This window comes from Tamandua tetradactyla, unplaced genomic scaffold, assembly GCF_023851605.1.
Source record: "Tamandua tetradactyla isolate mTamTet1 unplaced genomic scaffold, mTamTet1.pri scaffold_133_ctg1, whole genome shotgun sequence".
NCBI lineage: Eukaryota > Metazoa > Chordata > Mammalia > Pilosa > Myrmecophagidae > Tamandua > Tamandua tetradactyla.
The window spans coordinates 228,143-247,559 of record NW_027518269.1 but is presented as its reverse complement, the minus strand read 5'-3'; the positions used below and the strand labels follow the sequence as shown (position 1 = coordinate 247,559).

Below are 19,417 nucleotides of genomic sequence, written 5' to 3'. Positions count from 1 at the left end.
TCCAGTGACTGGGAGTCAGAAACAGCTTAATTTTGCCTTCTAAATCAGCCTCCAACTCCAACATGCCCCTGGCAGGAAGGGCCTACTTGGAATTAAAGGTATCACATCAGTTTATACTGGCAGGCAGCTGTGGGATGAACATGTTCTCTGATGGAAAGGATAGGAAAAGCAAAGTATCTAGAGGACTTCTAGGAAAGTCTGACAAACTGCCAGTTCTCAACCTCAGGGAGACTCAATACTGATTACACCCACCTCTAAAAACATGAACCTTTTTTATTGAACCTCTTTTATTGAAATAAAAGGTTCATGTAGACAAAGCAAGAAGCAGAAAAAACAAGAATTGAAAAAATCTGATTAAAGGAAAAGAAATTAAAAGAGAAGTTATGTTTGAAGTGAAGAATAAGTTTAACTGAATACTAAAGAATATAAAGAGAAAAAAAACAACCTATAAAGAAACACTAAGTAAGAGTGGAAATAACTTCCAGAATAAATTGAAAAAGGAAATAAGATGGCTAGATATAGCAAAAAAGTACGAGTCATAGTAATCAAAATGAAGATAAGACCAAAGTCAAATAAAAATGTGCAATTGCAAATGAGATACAGGAGTTGAAACAACCATTTAAGGATTTTTTTTTGGCATGGGCAGGCACCAGGAATCTAACCCAGGTCTCCAGCATGATAGGCAACAATTCTGTCACTGAGCAACCATCACACCATCCTAAGGACTTTTTAAAAGAACTGCAACTTCACATCAAAAATCAAATCGAAGATTTTAAGGATGATATTACAAAAGAGATGAAGGATAAAAAAGAACATATTAGACGAACATAAAGAAGAATTCAAAACATTAAACAAACCAATGGCAGCACTTATTGGAATGGAAGACACAATAAATAGTTGAAAAAGAGTATGGAGACTTCCAAAGGCAGATTCGAAGAGACAAATGAGAGGACAAATATTTGAAATCCTACACTCGAAAGAACAGAAAAATATGAGCAGTGTCTCTCAGAATGGAATGACAACATGTAATACATGACTACACATGTCATGGGGGTCCCAGAAGAATAAGAGAATGGGAAAGGGGCACAAAGAGTAATGGAGGAAGTAATCATGAACATTTTCCCATCTCTTATGTAAAACAAAATTCAAGCCCAACAAGCACAATTTAGATCAAACAGAAAGTTATCTGAGTAGACTCACTCCAAGGCACTTAATAATTGGATTTTCAAATGTTGAAAACAAAAGAAAGAATTCTTAAAGCAGCAAGTAAAAAATGTTCCACCATATACAAAGGAAGATTTATAAGGCTATATGTGTATATCTCAGCTGAGGCTGTGTTATGATATATTTCAGATTATAAAAGAGAAAAGCTACAAACCACGAATTTTATATTCAGGAAACATAACTCTATAATTGAGTAAAAATTTAAAATATTTTCAGAGAAGCAGACATTAGGACTATAGCAAGAGAACTGCTTTACAAGAAATGCTAAAGGGAGCATGACAGGAAGATAGGAAAAGACAGGAGACAGTGTTGTAGAGAAGAGCAGAGAAATGAAGCCTATCAGGAAGGTAAACACGAGAGAGATATAAAATCTAAAAGGCAAATTGGTAGAAGATATTACCACCTTTACAGTAAAAACATTAAATATAAGTATATTAAGCACCCCAATCAAAATACATAGGCAAAAAGGATTAAAAAATAGGAACCATCTATATATGTCTAAAAAAGACTTACCTTAGACCAAGGACAATAATAGGTTGAAAGTGAAAGGATGTAAAAAGATATTTCATAAATACAACAACCTGAAAAGTGTGGGGTAGCTATACTAATATCAGACAAATTAGTCTTCAATGTAAAACAATTAAAAGAGACAAAGAAGGACACTATGTATTAATAAAAGAGATAATTGATTAAGAAGACATAACAATATTATAAATATTTTGCACTGAGACAGAGTGCCCCAAAATACATGAGGTACTCAGTGACAACACTGATGGGAGAAGTAGACATAATCTACCATGATAATTGAAGACTTCAATACACTGCTCTCAATGGATAGAACAACTAGGCAAAGGATCAATAAGATAAGAGTGATTTAGAGTAATATGATAAATTAACTAGATTTACTAGAAATGTATACAACACAAAGCAACACAAAAGCAGGACATATTTTTCTCTCATGGGCTCATGGCTCATTGTCCAGGTTAGGACACATGTTTGGTCTCAAAGCAAGTCTCAATAAATTTAAAAGACTGAAAATATATAAAACTCTTTCTCAGATTATAATGGAAAGAAGTTGGAAATCAATATGAAAAATATTGAATATTATATGAAAAAACATACTTTCAAAATTACAAGAAATTTCAAGGGAAAAATTACAAGAGAAATTAATGAATACATTGAGGCAAATGAAAATAAAATACACAACATATTAAAAACTGTGGGATGCTCAGAGGGAATTTTATTACCAAAAATGTGATATTAAAAAAAGAAAAAAGACCAAAAACTGAGGAAACAACTGTTCGCCTGGAGGAATGGGACAAAGGAGAGCAAACTAATCACAAAGCAAGCAGAAGGAAAGAAATAATTAGCTAGATCACAAGTAAATAATATACAGAGCATGAAAAAGTTAGAATCAACAAAACCAAAAATATGCTCTTTCAGAAAATAAAAAAAAGATAGGCCATTAGCTAAGATGACCAAAAAAAGAAAAGAAAGAAAAAGGATGCAAATCAATAAAATTAGAAATGGGACTACAGACATAGCTATTGACCCACAGAAATAAAGGAGATTATGAGAGGATAATATGAGCAACTATATGCTAAAAATCTAGAGAACATAGACAAAATAGGCAACTTCTTAGAAAAGCATGTAAACCAATATTGACTCAAAAAGAGTTACAAGACTTCATCAAACCAATCACAATTAATGTGATTGAATCAGTCAATTTAAACATCCTAAAAAAATAAGTCGGGCCAGTTGGCTTCACATGTAGCAACTACCAAGCACTCAAGAAAGAATTAGTAGCAAGCCTGCTCAAATGCTTCAAAAAAAATTGAAGAGAAGGGAAAGCTACCAAACTCATTCTGTGAAATGAATACACCCTAATACCAAAGCCAGTGAAAAATACTACCAGAAAAGAAAATGACAATTTCCTTTCATGGATTCAGAGCAAAAACCTTCAAAAAATACTTGCCAATTGAATTCAGTGTCACATTAAAAGAACTGTACACCCTGACCAAGTGGGATTTATTCTAGGTATGCTAAGCTTGTTTAACACAAGAAAAGCAATGTAAGAAACCACATCTAGGAATTAAAGCAGAAAAATTACATGATCATCTTGATTGATGTAGAAAAGGCATTTGAGCAAATTCAGAATCCTTTCTTGATAAAAATACTTCAAATCTCAGAAATAGAAGGTAATTTCCTCAATATGATAAAGGGAATATATGAAAAATCCAGAGCCTACATCATACTCAATGGGGAAAGACTGAAAGATTTCCTACTGAAATGAAGAAAAAGAACAATGCCCCCTGCTACCATTGTTATGCAACATTGTGCTGAAAGTTCTAGCCAGTGCAATTAGACAAGAAAAGGAGATAAAAGAGATGAAAACTGGAAAGGAAGAAATGGAATATCACTGTTTGAAGATGACATGATACTATACATAGGAAATCCTGAAAAATCAACACCCAAGTTACTAGAGCTAATAAATCAATATAAAAAAATGGGAAATGTATAAGTTCAACTTGCAAAAAATAAAGTGTTCCTATACACTAGAAAGGAGCAGTCTGAGGAAGTACTCAAGAAAAAAATCCATTTACAGTAGCAACCAAAAAAGAATAAATATAGGAATAAATTTAACCAACCCCACAAAAGTCCTACATACAGAAAACTACAAGAAATTACAAAAATAAATCAAGGAAGTACACACAATGTTCATGGATTGGAAGCTGAAATATAGTAAAATGTCATATTCTACCCAAATTGATTTATAGATTAAATGCAACATCAATTAAAATCCCAACAACTTATTTCCTAAAATAGCAAAAACCAATAAGAAAATTTATTTCAAAATTTAGGGTGTCCCAAATAGCTAAAAATATCTTAAGGAAGAGGAATGAAGAGGGAGGTGTCAACCTACCTGACTTTAAAGCATATTACAAAGCTACAGTGGGCAAAAGAGCATGGTACTGGCATAAAGGTACATATACTGAAAAACTTATTAAAATTGTGTATTCAGAAATAGATCCTTTAATCTATGGAAAATTGATCATTAATAAGGAATTCAATGCAAATCAACTGGGACAGAGAAACCTCTGCTATAAAAGGTGTTGGAGAATGTGATAACCATAGCCAAAAGAATGAAAGAGGACCCATATCTCACACCTTATGAAGCATTAACTTAAAATGAATCAAAGACTTGAACATTAAAGCTAAGAACATAAACTTTCACAAGAAAATATAGGGAAGTATTTTAACTATCTAGTGATAGGAGGTAATTTCCTATAACTTACACTCAAAGCAAGAACAATGAAAGAAAATGTAGATAAATGGAATATCCTCATAATAGAGTACATTTTATGCATTAAAGGACTCTCAGTAAAGTAAAAAGGCAGCCTAGGCATTGAAGCACAATATTTGAATCCATACTTCAGATAAAGGTTTAATATTCAGAATATAAAAAGAGATACTACAACCTGACAAAAAAGACAGAAAAAATAGAAAATGGGCAAAAGACTTGGACAAATACTTTTTTAAAAAGAAAATACAAATGGCTCAAAAACATATGAAAAAATTATCAACTTCCCTGGCTATTACAAAAATGCAAATGTAAACCACAATGAGATATCATCTCATACCTACCAGAACAGCCATTATAAGAAAAAAAAGAAAATGACAAGTGCTGGAATGGATGTGGAGAAAGATGCAAACTTACTCACTGTTGGTAAGAATGTACAATGTTGCAATAACTCTGGAACACATTTTGGAAATTCCTCATGAAGCTAAGTATTGAATTGCCACATGAGTCAACAATCTCATCACTACGTACATATTCTGAAGAACTAAAGGCAAGAAATGGAATGGACATTTGCACACTGATGTTTATAGTGGCATTATTCATGATTACCGAGATGGAAACAGTCCAAATGCCCATGATCAGATGGGTTGGTCAATATATGGAAATACATACATATGATGGTATATTACACAGTTGCAAGACAGAAAAAGTCATGAAGCATGCAATAACAGGGATGAGAGAAATCATCCAGAAACAATAGGACAGACATTCTATGGTCTCACTAAGGTGAGCTAAAATTAATGAGCAAACTTTGTGAGTTAAAGTTGAGAACATAGGTTTTCAGGATATAGGAAAAGAATAGAAGCCAGGCATTTGATGCAGAAGGACTACAGAATGTTCTGCAGGATTGATTTTATAGATTCAGAAAAGGACAGCAGAGTAGTATGAATGGTAGCACAGTATTTTAAGTTCCTTGAACAAAAGTGAGTGCGAGTATGTTAGAAAGTGGAAAGCCAGGACATTTGTGACAGCAGAAGAAAAGATATCACATAAAGATTGTATAACATAGTGAAACATAGGGTGGAAACAAATGATGAATAAGTGTACAAATATAATAATGCTTTTACATGAGGGGAAACAAATTCATGTCAACATTGCAACGTGTTGAAAATGGAATGGTATATCAAAAACCGCTATCAGTTAAAGCTACAGTCTATAGTTAAGAGTAACATTGCAATGAGTCACCATCATGATCATTGCTTGGAACGTTTGTATCCATCCAGAAGGAGAAATACAAAATAAACAGAAAAAAATGAATACGTACCATGTCCCTTACCCCTCCCTTTCTTTGATCACTAGGGTTTCCAACTGAAAGGATTTTAACATTTGTTCACCCTTTTATTCACTTTGATTCCATACGTTGGACCTGTCTGTTGACAAGGTAGCTCAAAGGAGCATCAGATACAAGGATTGGCCTCCGGCTGCCAGAAGCCCGGGCCGTTGGAGCGCTGGGGCAGCAGACCCTCCCTGGGGTTCCGTGACCCGCAGGTGCCCCCAGCGCCGCGTCAGCCGGGTGGCTGGGCCGAGGGCGGGGCCTTCTGCTCATCTCCACCTCCCTCGGCCCCTCCCCCCAACTGACTGCCACAGACGTTTGTGACGTTGGGGCTGTGGCCTGTTTTATTTTTCCTTTTATTTTTCCTGTTTTATTTTCGTTTTCTAAATACAAAAAAAAAAAAAAAACCACCAAACTAATGCCTTCCAAAATTCCTGTTTCGATCCTTCCGTTCTTCTTATATAATGAGTGATTGATGATATCATCACAGAGTTGCACGTTCATCATCGTGATCATCTCCTGGAAGATTTGCATCTGCTCAGAGGAAGAAACAAAAAGAAAATGGAAAAACATTTATACATACCATACCCCTTACCCCTCCCTTTCACTGATCACTAGCATCTGCAACTGAAATGGATGTTAACCTTTCTTGCCCCTATTATTCTTTCTTACTCCATATGTCCTACCTGTTTGTTGACAAGGTAGAAAAACGGAACAACGGACAGAAGGCTTTCCCAATCACACGCTCATATTGTGAATGCTATATCATTATGCAATAAACTTCAGGAAACATGGCCACTGAAACACAGCTCTACATTTTCAGGCACTTCCCTCCTGCCTCTCCATTGCGTCCTGGCAGTCATCGCCTTTTCTGGCTCACAGGGGCTTGCCTTCTCTCGGCCAACTCAGCAGGGGAACTCACTACTCCCCTCCCGTCATGCAGGTCCTGCCCCCAGGGATGCAAATCTCCCTGGAAACATGGGACAGAACTCTCTGGAGAAGCCATTACCCAGCGTCTAGGGAATGAGAAGGCCTGCTGGACCCAACGGGGAAGAGAGAACTGAGAGAAAGGAAGGATTCCGTGCCAAAGAGATTTCAAGCAGTCCTGATGTTATCCTGCTGGTGATGCCTAGGCATTCAACGGACGTCCTATTTTCATTTGTGGTGGAATGGAGAGGCTGGAGGGAATTACTTGAAACTGGTGAGTCCTGTTCTCCAAGCCTTGACGCTTGAAGATCATCCTGGAAACATTCAACCTTTAGAATGTGACCGTGCTCTTGGGAAATCTGTTTTTTTCTGCTGCTACTTTCCTGTGGGTTCTGGATGGATATGCAAAACGGGCTGGAGAAAGAATGAAAAAATAATAGAGAGCAGGAATGGTAAAGCCAATTGTCTATGTGCATGTACCAGTGGTGAACTAGAAGGGGGGAGAAAGGGCATGGCTTGGATGATCTTTTGCTCCATATGAATTCTTCTCAGATTCTACCAAATGATCTCGGTTCTTTATCCACACCACTGTGACGATTCTGCGAGCCGCGGATTATCCACCTGGAGGGAATGCACTGGTGTCAATGTTTCAGGACAAAAATAATTTTGCAAAAACTTAGAGAGAGTGCAGTTGATAGAAACAGATCCAAAGGCGCCGCGTTCCCCGGACTGGCACCCTCAGCACAGGTGTGGCCAGTTTGCAATCATTCGATTCCTCCCCCAGGCAATACCGGTAATGAGTTGCCCGTCACCGTCAATTGACTCGAGATACCTGCAATCAGCTGCAAACTACAGGCGGTCTCCCATCCAAGCCCGAACTGCGCCTGACCCTGCTCCGCTTCGCCACTCGCCCGCGAGCATGCGCACTGAAACAATGACAGCATTTAGCGCCGAGGTGCTCCCCCGGCAGTCCCGAGAGCCGAGGCTGGGGAGGACTGCGCGGCTTCGCTGGCACTGTGGTGAGGGGCCCTCCCCAACCTGCTGTCCGGCTCCCGACCGCAGGGCCCTGCTGGCCGCCAACCCGGTGCCAGCGTCGCCCTCGGTCAGCCTCCCGCCCGCACCCTGCCACATCGGGCGCGCTCAGGGCGCTGCACCTTGCCACCCTGCATGCAGCCCAATTCTCTGGGGTCCCTTCCAGCAACCTGACCCCTCCTGCCAGGCGTCCCCCGCCGCTCTCGCCACCCCGCACACCAGAAGGACACACCGTTGCCGTGGTGCAGCGCCTCCTCACCACAGCTCCCAAACGGCCAGGGCCCTCTGCGGCTTGGCGCCCCGGGCTGGGTGCAGCACCGTCCGGGGCCAGGTTGCAGCCTGGGACCTGGGAAGCGACTCAGCAGGAAACCGATCCCTGAAACGGGGACGTCCCACCCGGCAGGACACCAGGCAGTCCTTCTCAAACAGCCCTGACTTTGGCCATGCGCCTCCTGTCCTCTCAGGAGTCGCAGAGACCTCGCGGCTCTGCTGCCCTCAGCGCTGGCAGGAAAGCCCAGCCGTCGCCCCGGGTGTCGGCTAGACGGTCGCGCTCTGGGTGTTGGGGGTCGGCAGAACATCCGGCGGCTCCGTTCCCTGACAGCTGAGATCGATGCCTTCCATGCTGGGCACGCCGATCGGCCTCCGCCTGCCAGAAGCCTGGCAGCGTGGGAGCGATGGGACACCGGAACCCTCCTGGGGTTCCCTGACCCAGAGGTGCCGCCACCGCCGTGTCGGCCGCGGTCTGGGCAGTGGGCGAGTCCTCCTGCTCAGCTACCCCTCCCGCTGCCCCTCCCCCCATTGACTGTGACAGACCTTTGTGATGCTGGGACCGAGGCACCTGCGATATTTTTCTTTTTTTTTCTTTTTTATAATACTAAAAGACAAAAAACAAATGCAAACATTCCTATTTTTCTTTGAAGTATTGCTTTACTATCTCAGATTTCCATTAAGGGAATGCCGGCTCTCTAATGGGACAAACTAAACTATCATGTTATATTTCATTGACCAATAGTAATAAATTACCACCAATAAGAACCTTCACTCCTACCACCATCATCATCTCCTACAAATCGTAGCAAAAAAAAAAAAAAAACGCTTTGGCAATAGAGCTTTTTCATTATTGTGACTAATGAGAGATTTCTTATTCTTACTTTAAAATATTTGAAATTTTTTCACATCATAAAACAAGTAGATTGTCTACAGTATATGAGTTTTTCCTTTTTTTTAGGTAAAGTTAAAAATGATTAACAAAGCAACTCTTCATATCTCTAAGGTCTGTCCTTATGTACTTTCGATTGATCCCTCAGAGAAAATGAATTTGGTAATACATAATTCTACAATGTCCCTAGAGATATTTGAGGTATGAAGTGAGAATAATATTGACTTAGTAATATCCTGTCATGTTAAAATTGATGTCCCTTTTTTTACCTGAATGAGCTTTACTTACATATTACAGATCACACATTTTATGTCTTTCAAGCAGATATATTCTTTTCCAACTTTGAGTCAGTCCCTCCAGAACTGAATTCTGCTTTATAACGATATTAGGTATTATAGCCTACCCATGGAGGGCAACAAAAGATGTTATATTCAGTACATAATATAGCTAATAGAAAAAAATAGTAGTCACAATGTAACATACTTCAAGAAAATTTCAATTTGAAACTATTTTTGACAAGCCTTCCATTCTCTATGCTCATTGGAATTCCAGTTTTAAAAGAGCAGTAATAATACCCACCTTAGCAGACCGTAATGAAGATTACAGAGAAAAGTGAGAGCAATTGGTCTACCATCAGGAACATAGACAATCATTTGCCAATATTTTATCTGAAAACAAATTATACAAAATATGCCATTCTTGGGGAAATGTCTGTGTGTTGTTCCTGGGAAAATCTTACCTGCATATGAGTCCATTTTTCACCAAGACTGCAAAGATCTCCTGAAATAGTTTATGCTGGGGGTGTTTGCTGAAATTTCTCTCATTCTTGAAGTTTATACTGAAATGAAACAAGCAAAAAAGTATTCATGTAAATATAAAGATTATGAAGGTTTAACACAGTGCTACAGGCAAGTATCAATTATTAAAATAGGAATTACAAATTCAATTGTAAAGTTTAATAATACAGATTATAGTCAAACATATGTATTTAATTTTATTATGTTGACAATTATTTCCTATTATATTTAATAGTTAAAATAGAGTGGAATTCCAGGGATGAGGCTGGCCCTGAGACCCAGGGATCAACAATGCCATTCTGACCAAAAGGGGGAAAGGAAGTATAACAAATACGATATCAGTGGTTGAGAGAGTTTAGAGTCAAGAGACTACCCTGGAAGTCACTCTTATGCATGCTTCAGCTAGACATTGCTACCTATCATAACTTGCCAAACCCCAATCAAAATCATTCCTGCCAATCCTAAAGAAAACCTAGGGCGTTATATAGGAGTCTACAAAGGTTCCATGCACTAGGGCAACTCCAAAACCTACAACCTCCAGATCGGCCCCCGGACCAGATAAGTCCTGAAATGCAGAGGGGCCAGCCCTTTCAGAACATCAACTAGTTCCATCCCCATATCCCATATGATTGACAGCCCCTTCCAACATGAAAAAGTTAGAATGGGCATAGTCCAAATACCTTTAAAGGGTGGGAGAAAGATCAAAGGTGATGGTGGAGTTATACAGAGAAGGTTGAGTTAAACAAATGAGTGCTGAATCATTAGGCTGATATTTTTTTCAGCCCCCAGTACCTTAGAGCAGCTAGAAATAAAAACCTAAAATTGTGAAATTATAACCCATACCAAACTCTAAAATCTGTTCTACAAATAATTGTTGTGATATACTTTGAAATCATTGCTTATATATATAGATATACATATAAATGAGTATATAAATTGGATGCAGTGGGGAAAAGGAGTATATAGAGAAAAAGAACAATTGGGGCACATTATCTAGATCACTGTGAATAAGCCAGATAAGGATTCCTTCCCTTCACTTTTCCACTCACCCTTGACCTCATTTGGCTGACATAGCTATCAATACCAGTGGCTGCCATGGATATTTCCTTGTAGATTATAAGGATTTACTGAAATCCATCATTATCTTTATTTGTATGTTGTTGTTTTTAAAAAGTCTTGAAATAGTCCTGTGGCTGCCTCTTGTTGCTTGATATTATATCACACCAAAAAGGTTAAAATACCCCAAAAACATTGCACTTCAAAACTGGGAGAAGATAAGACAGAATGCACAAAAGGGACACAATGCTACAGAATATATGAGACAATAGGTTTGTGCATATTAGAATAAATTAATGTTAAAATCTAGTCCAAGTAAACTGGAATTCAATGCCACTTATAAGGCAAGTTTTGTAACCTTATGTTGCCATTCACAAAGTTTTACATTTCCAGCCTTTCAGCTGCCATTGGACATCATGTCCCCACTCTTGCCAGGTGAGGATTGTGACAAATTCCTAGCACCCAGACTCTGGCAGACTGAACGTGTAACAATATTTAAAGTAGTTAGTGTTCCTCACTAAAATATATATATATTTTAGCATGAACCCATTCATTTGTCTTTTCAGGACTGTTTAATTCATTGCCATAAAATGAGAGGGAAATAAACTCTAGATCAAATAGATTATCATTCTACAATATTCATATTGACATTTCATGCTATTCATTGTTTACATGGCACTTAGTGCCAAATGACCTGTGCACATTGTAAAACAGAAAACCAGTTCCTGGAAGGGAAGTGGCCCTGGGGTATGTACAGCTTCTAGGAGGTCTACATGGTGACAACAGAGATAAGCAGGAGCTGAAGCTTTCAATGTTGACGGTAAGGTGTGACCACTTCAGTTGAAAACCTCAGCTGTTTTGACAACAACATTCTTTAGCCACCATATCTGCTCACAGCAACAGCTCCTTTTATGCCTTCTCATTACTGGCAAGGTGTGACCAGATCAAAAGCTAAAGACAAAGTTGGGAATTAGCCTCATCAGGTCAACAATCTGGAACCATTTTCTCATTGAGCAAATGCCAGATGTGTGTCAGCACCATGTCCTAAAACTCCCGGGTCAGTTCCACCTGTAGCCGGTAAGCTTATTATTTATGCATGATTTCTGGAAATGGTTTAAGCACTAAATAAAAGTATTAAATTAGGAATAATGCCTATGGTAAAATTTAAGAAAGATATTAAATTTTAGCTGCTGTGATAAACCTAAAATAAAGCTTAGGGCTAGTGAGATAGGCTGTGAAAACAAGGGAGATACTGGGTATCTTACCTAAAATTTTCAAGTTCAACAGGTTCTGTGGACTCGTGCCTTTGTCCTTGAGCTCTGTGTCCACCCACTTTGACGGCGGGCTCAGACTTCATCATGCTATTTTTCATACTATCAAAGTTAATGGCTGGAAGCTACAAAAATAGAAGCATAAAGTACATGAGGATCAAATTTAGCACAGGATAAAGAAAGTAACAAAATGAATGGAGGGGGAAATAGGATGAAAGGAATATATTTTTTAAAGCCAATAATTAACATGATGGCTATGCCAAAAGTAAGATTTTTTGAAGATTTAACATTGATGAAGTAAACATTTACTCTATTTTACCCTGATTTATTTTTCTTCATAGCTTGTAATGCCACCTGTCATATCTTACAGTTATTTTTTTCCAACTTCCTTGATTATAATGTCACCTGGCTGTGAACAGGAGCTTGCTTATTTTTGTTTAGTGCTATTTCTCTAGCAGCTAAAACATTTCTGGGGATACAGGTGTGATATGGAGCATAACTTTTTAAAGCTTTTAAGGTGATTCAAATGTTCACCCAAACCAGAAAGTTTCAGCATCAAGGTAGAACACTCTGGTATAGAGTGAAGGATCCAGATTAAGAGTGAGTCATTATTCATCTATTCCATTCATTCATTCATTCTTCAACATTTACCAGTTATATATACTCATGCCTGGTGGCAGGAATACAAAGACAAAGAAGATTCTATCACTTTTAACCAGTTTTAACATCCTGATTACTCGATCATATTTACAAATATCACTGAAATATAGGATTTACCATAAGAACAGTAAACCTTCACTTAAATTAATTACAACTTGACTATGCCCCATTTACAATATGAGCAAATTAAGTTCACATTAAGTTATTAGTACTCAACTAGATCTACTTATCAATATTTACCTATAATTGTGAAACCCTTGAGTTTTTTTGGTACCTCAGTAAAGTTTAGCATAGTGAGAACAAATAAAATATTTTCAAAGTACAAGTGAGAGATGTTCTAAAAAGTTCAAATGAAGGATGTGCTATAAGCAGCTAAATTATTACATATGAGGTAAGAAGAGTATACAAAATAATTATTCACTTTTCAGTAGATCATTCCATTCTATATAATTATCAAATAAAGTATAATGTTGTACTTGTCTTATCCCAAGAAATTATTTTATAGAAATCAGCATAAAATATGATTTCCATTTCAAAAAAGAATATGCCTGACCTCCCATAAGGTATTGTTAATTTAAAAATTCATTATATAGGGCCATGGTGGCTCAGCAGGGAGAGTTCATGCCTGCTCATGTAAAAATGAAAGCATTATAATATTATATATTAATATATATATATTAATAGCTAGCAAAAAATAGGAAACACACACACAAATGAAAAACAACATATCCTTCTTCATTGTATGCTAGCCATGGCTGAATTCTCCAGCAATAAAAATACATTTGCAGAAATATTAATAAATCTTCTATCTTGTAAAACTACCTGTCTAGCTCAGTGCTTAGTGGGTCAATCCACAAGACTACAGACCCATGGACACTTGAAGCAGCAATGTCTAGTGGATAAGAGAAAAACTTTAGGCCAGATTTAAATCCATTATTAGCTAACTGCAAAATCTTGAACAAATTATTTAATATCTGTATATTGATTTCCACATTTGTAAAATGGAAATAATAGCAATAAAATTGACTCAAAGAGTTATGAGAATTAAATGTTAGTATTTATAAAGTACTTGCTATGTGCCCTTCATAGCTGTGTTTTAAAAATATTCTTTTAGTCCTCATAATTATTCTCATTATACAGATGAACTAGTAAAAAAACAAAATTTTTCATTAAAAATTAGGTGATTTCTGGATCTTAACTGATAGCACAAATGATACTGTACATTAAATCACAAAAACAAGCAAATTATCCAGTGTTTCACAAGAAATACCATGACATACAACAAGCAGGAAGTGATTTTTCTAAGCTCAAGGAATTTCAAATTCCCTTGCTACTATCAAAATTCCCAGGATAGTGATTATAGATGAGAAAACTGAGTTACAGAAGGGCTACATGACTCATCTAAGGGACACACAGCTAGTAAGTGGCAGAGCTGGGACTCTCTCCACAGTCTCCCTCCTCTCCCACATTCTCAGTCCTACAGCCCCTATTTATGTATCTTCAGTGATGACAAATACACTGTCCTGAGTCGGCTCATTTGCTTTTCACAGAGTTTCACTTTTCCCAAGTTTTTCCTCACACTGAGCTGAAATTCTGCCTTCTTAGGCTCTGTTTCCTGTCTTCTAGTCCACTGTCATCTCCTTTCACAATAGTTAAATCATCTAAATTGCTTTTTTTAAAAAAAATATATATATATATAAGTTCAATGAGACTTGCACTCAAGTTATAGTAGTATTAAACTGACCAGTGGTCCTAGAACATGCCAGTGTTTGACCTCTATGCCATGCCTGGACATGCACAGCACATAACACCTGAACATGTTTCAGGACTCAGTTCAAACAGCCTCCTGGGTGAAGAACTGCCAAGACCTTCCTGGGCAGAACTATTCACTCCCTCCCTCAGGCCTAACATTGCTTACCTTTCTATAGCACTTCTCAAATTCTATTATAATGTCTAGTTTATACAACAGCCTGTTCCCCTTGAATTTAGCTTCACTGAGGCAGTATCACATCTGTTTTCCTTTGTGCTCTTAGTATCTTACACAGAGCCTGGTACATAGAAGGTGATCAAATGTGAAGTTATTGAGTGAATCCACACCTTGTCCCAAGTATCTTTGCTAACAAACCAACAAACCACCTCCAGATTAGTCCATCCATTCAGCAAATTTATTGCAGATATTTTCTGTGCCAGGCAATATCTGAGACACTGGGTATGTGGTAAGCAAGACAGCCTTAGTTTCTGTCTTCAAGGAATTTCCAGTCCCATTGAGAGGAAAATACAGGTGAGAAGCAGTAAACAGGCATGAGGAACATGCAGAAAAATTAATAAACAAGGGTTTGTGGTGGTGGAAAGTAAAGGGGAGATAGAGTGGACCATGGGCCAACCAAATAGGAACGCGGAGAACTACATGTACTCTAGGAACTGGAAGGTATCTGAGCACCACAAATTCTCAGTAGAAAGTAAAGAGATTGGAGATCAAAACAAAGACTGCACCATGCAGCCTGCCTAAAAGTTTGATCTGGTTCAGGTCAAGAAATACAACATTGCCCATTGCTTACAGTATCAAGTACAAAATCCTTAGATGGGCTTTAGACAGTACACAGATTCTTATAGCTTTCTTTATCTTTATCTCCAGTGTGGTTCCTGTGGCTCTGAATATTGGCAAAAAAATATCTGATTTCTAGCTGTAGGCAGATCACATCATGATTTGTGAAGGGCCTCTGGTGAAAGCTCCAACCAGCTTTGTGATTTCACTTCAACAATCCTGGGGCAATTCTTTTCTTTGAAGTATTTGGTTTTACCAGGTTATGCTTATGCTAAAAGGGGCCCATCTGCCTCAGTGTGTCTCTGCTCCTAGTTTTGTCATGCTATGAGACTGTCCTATAGAGCAGGAGACTCTAGCGTAGCAAATCAAGACATGCAGAGATACATGGAAAAACCAGTCAGGATAAAGAGGCAAAGTAGTGCACTAGAACACAATGAAACAGTGAAGGGCATGGCCTGGCTTGTTAGAGATTCAGATGGAGGATGTACAGTTCTTGGCATTCTGTGCCTAAAACCTTCCTTCTTTGGCATTTTATTCACATCCACTAAAACATACTCTTCTCCTTGTAGCTTCCTTTTGAAACTCTGAATAGAGCTAAGAAATTAGCCCTGCAGAAAGTAATTTGAATCCCACCATTTTCCTGAGAGCTGCTTTCACATCCTTGTTCCTCAGGCTATAGATCAGGGGGTTCAGCATGAGAATCACTACAGTATAGAACACTGTGGCCACTTTATCAGTTTCCAGACTATAGTCAGAACTTGGCCTGCAATAAATGAAAAGGATTGTCCCATAGAAGATAATTATGGCTGTGAAGTGGGAGGCACAAGTGGAAAAGGCTTTTCACCTTCCCTTTGCAGAGTTCATCCTCAGGATGTTGATGAGAATAAGAAAATAGGAGGTGAGGATGACCACGATGGTGATGATTTCATTGAAAGTGGCCACAATAAACAGCAGCAATTCATTTATAGATACATCAGAGCAGGCAAGAGATAAGAGAGGGGGTAGATCACAGAAGAAGTGGTTAATCACATTTGATCTATAAGATGGGATCTCAAGAGCTAAACAAATGTGAATCAGAGAACACACTGCTCCACAGAGATAGCAGGCAAACACCAGTCCCAAACAGAGCCTCCTGGACATAATAATCATGTACAGCAGTGGGTTACAGATGGCCACATAGTGATCATAAGCCATCACAGCCAGCAGGAAGACTTCAGTGATTGCATAAGTACAAAATAAATACAATTGTGCCATGCATCCCAAGAAGGAAATGGCTTTGTCTGTGCTCAAGATATTGGCCAGCATTTTAGGCACAATGATGGTGAAGTAGCAGAAATCCACAAGGGACAAGTGGTTAAGGAAAAAGTACATGGGGTATGAAGATGAGAACTGACATGGATCACTGTGATCATGCCCAGGTTGCCCATCACTATGACTCCATAGATGAGAAGGAACACGAGGAAGAGGAAGATGCTCAGCTCAGGAACATCTGATAATCCTAATAGAATGAACTCAGACACAGTGCTGCAGTTTCCCTTCTCCATTAGCCATTCTATTTCATGTTCAGTGAAACATTTTGTCTATCTCCTAGGAGGAGACAAATGGAGGGAAAATTATTTTATATTAACTTCAGAGAAATGGAGTATTGATATCAAATCCTGTTTTTATGAGTTATAAAAGAAACTCAATTTATTCCAATTGTGGAACGCCTCAGTGGAGCTTACTGATCAAAAATAATTTTTGCATCAAGAGAAGCCATACATGGGCCTCCACACTTATTATCACAATAGAATTGAGAAGTTCTACTTTAAAGAGATCTGATGATATGCTTAGCACCCCATGAAAATTAACACACCTATTCTTTGAAAAACTTAATAAGCTTTATCCAATCATGGCTATTGTGATACTATGTAATATACACTTTGGTAAAAAAAAAATTCATTCTATCAGTAACATGAATTTACCCAGGTAAGTTTCTCTGCAATTCCATTGTTGGGGTATGTGAGATCTTAGGTTACAAGAAGAGTATATACCTGACTTTACCCATGTGTGCAATGAAAATTGAACAAAGAGAGGCTAGATTAAAAGTCACGCAACCTGGAATTTTTTCCAAATCTTGGAATAAATTTAAAGAAATGGGAACAAAGAGTAATCCTGAAGTTAGAATTTCACCTCTACTTAATAAATAATATGTGAATTATTTGCCTGGCCCAGAGGGAAAAAATGAGTATGAACATGGAAACTATTCTTCCATTTTTTTAGGCCAATAGCAGGAAATTAGATTGTGGTAAATGTAATAGAAATTTCAAAATAATATGTTTCCTTTCTCAGAGATAGGACACATCTCCCTGACTCTTCATGACCAGCTCATGGTTATATTATTTTAACCTTCACCCATTCTCAATAAAATTCTTCCTAATCGCAATTACCTTTTTACTTTTTGACCTAGAAATTGCCCTACTATTGCCCCACATTAGGTTACAAGAAGAGTATATACCTGACTTTACACATGTGTGCAATGAAAATTGAACAAAGAGAGGCTAGATTAAAAGTCATGCAAGCTAGAATTTTTTCCAAATTAATGTGACAATTAAGCAGGCTCCCCATGACATTTTTCCTAGATTCCATGAGGAAATTGGTGTGAAAGAAGAAGGGAAGGAGATGAAAGAGGAAAGCGATAAAGAAAAGATATATCACTTTCTTTCATCTGCATTATTTCTCACACTAACATATGTCATCCAGTGTTTGGTGTTCAGAAGAAATTGTGCCAGTTTCTCACGACCATCTTTTAATGCCAAAATAAATATTTCATGGCATAAATGTCTCATAATATGAGTTCTGCTAAAAACTCTCTAATTAAAAGAATTGAATTAGACATACTTTAAAAAATAATTTTAGCTTAGAAAATATATTCATTTCCATTTTCAAGTTCCTTGAGTCTAGTTTCAGCAAACAAATCTGATGAACAGGAATATCCTCCCTGATCCTGAAGATGTCAGGATATGTGCACAATAACTAAGACTTTATACCTTGATTATACTCCTGGGAACTGGGTATCTTAAATTCCCTAAACAATTATTATTGTTTGTGGAATAAAAAAAACTTAAAACTTAAAAATAAAAATAACTCTATAGAAAGTAGAAGATGCAGTGATGCAAACTAGTTACTTGGGCATATCATTTGGAAAAAGATTTAGTACTAAACTTGAAAACAATTATTTAAAACCACACACACCTCCTTCCAAATTTCTTGGTTAATTATGGAATTCTACATCCCAGTATTATATATGTGAGCCACAGCTTATATTATCATTTTGAAATTACATAAATATCTTAAAAGAATTTTACCCATCCTCATAGTACTATAAAATCTCTATCTCCCACCAGTTATAAGGTCTTTTAAAGCCACACTGGAATTCCTTCAAATACCAGAATTATAATGTGTCCCTTGGCAGAAAATTATTTTAATAACATACATAACTGAGTACTCTGTATATGCTAGACAAATATTCACTCATTTGATCTTCTTAAAACTCATTAACAGACCCTAAATATTACACTAGTTTAAATTTGTAATTATCATTATATCTGAACAAGATATCAGCTCTTCATTTGCCCACCCATTGGGGATGACTGAGGCATAGAAAGGTATAGATTTGCCAAAGTTTAAGTCATAGCACCAAACTATTTTCCAGTTTTCATCAAATTATATCTCTACATTTGGAGTCCCTGTTCCAATATAGTCTCCTTTTTGTCAAAAATTCAAAAATGCCTAATCACCTTAACTTTAGTTCTTCCATTTGTACTTGTATCTCAGAGAGAATATCTCTCCAGGTTCTTCTCCCTCTCACAGAAGTAGATGCTATCACTGGTAATTCCATGCATGTGTTGGTTAGATGCCAAATGTCCTCAGTTATGTGATGGTCCCTGGAAATTTTTGATATTGCAGAATATCTAGCTTTATATGCTGTATGAGTGGGAGCAAATATCTTTCTAGATTTCTACCTCCTAAATTGAAGGCAGAAGTTTGAGTATATTTTTTAAAGAAGAGCAAAGTGAATGAAATTTTGCAAGCTGTTATTTATATAACAGCTTTTAATAAGCTGTTTAATA

At 37.6% G+C, this 19,417-nt stretch overlaps 1 protein-coding gene and 1 pseudogene across 1 annotated transcript; both read right to left on the bottom strand.

Moving 5' to 3' along the window:
- Positions 1-6,247: 6,247 nt before the first annotated feature.
- Positions 6,248-8,575, bottom strand: LOC143673121 (uncharacterized). The gene is made up of 4 exons (XM_077147468.1): positions 8,050-8,575; positions 7,618-7,711; positions 6,545-7,406; positions 6,248-6,392 (listed from the first exon to the last, which is right to left on the bottom strand). The coding sequence occupies exons 1-2, from the start codon at positions 8,393-8,395 to the stop codon at positions 7,635-7,637; spliced, it is 423 nt and encodes a 140-aa protein (XP_077003583.1). The 5' UTR covers positions 8,396-8,575; the 3' UTR covers positions 6,248-6,392; positions 6,545-7,406; positions 7,618-7,634.
- A 7,324-nt stretch (positions 8,576-15,899) lies between these two features.
- On the bottom strand, positions 15,900-16,849 carry LOC143673122 (olfactory receptor 5L1-like; annotated as a pseudogene).
- Between the last annotated feature and the right edge of the window lie 2,568 nt (positions 16,850-19,417).

Excerpts from the sequence above, each read along its gene's own strand:
- LOC143673121 (XM_077147468.1), bottom strand. The coding sequence starts at position 8,395 with ATGTTCTGCCGACCCCCAACACCCAGAGCGCGACCGTCTAGCCGACAC. Across the intron at positions 7,712-8,049 it reads GGCGCTGCACCACGGCAACG|TGCGCATGCTCGCGGGCGAG; the intron begins GTGTGTCCTTCT and ends TCATTGTTTCAG.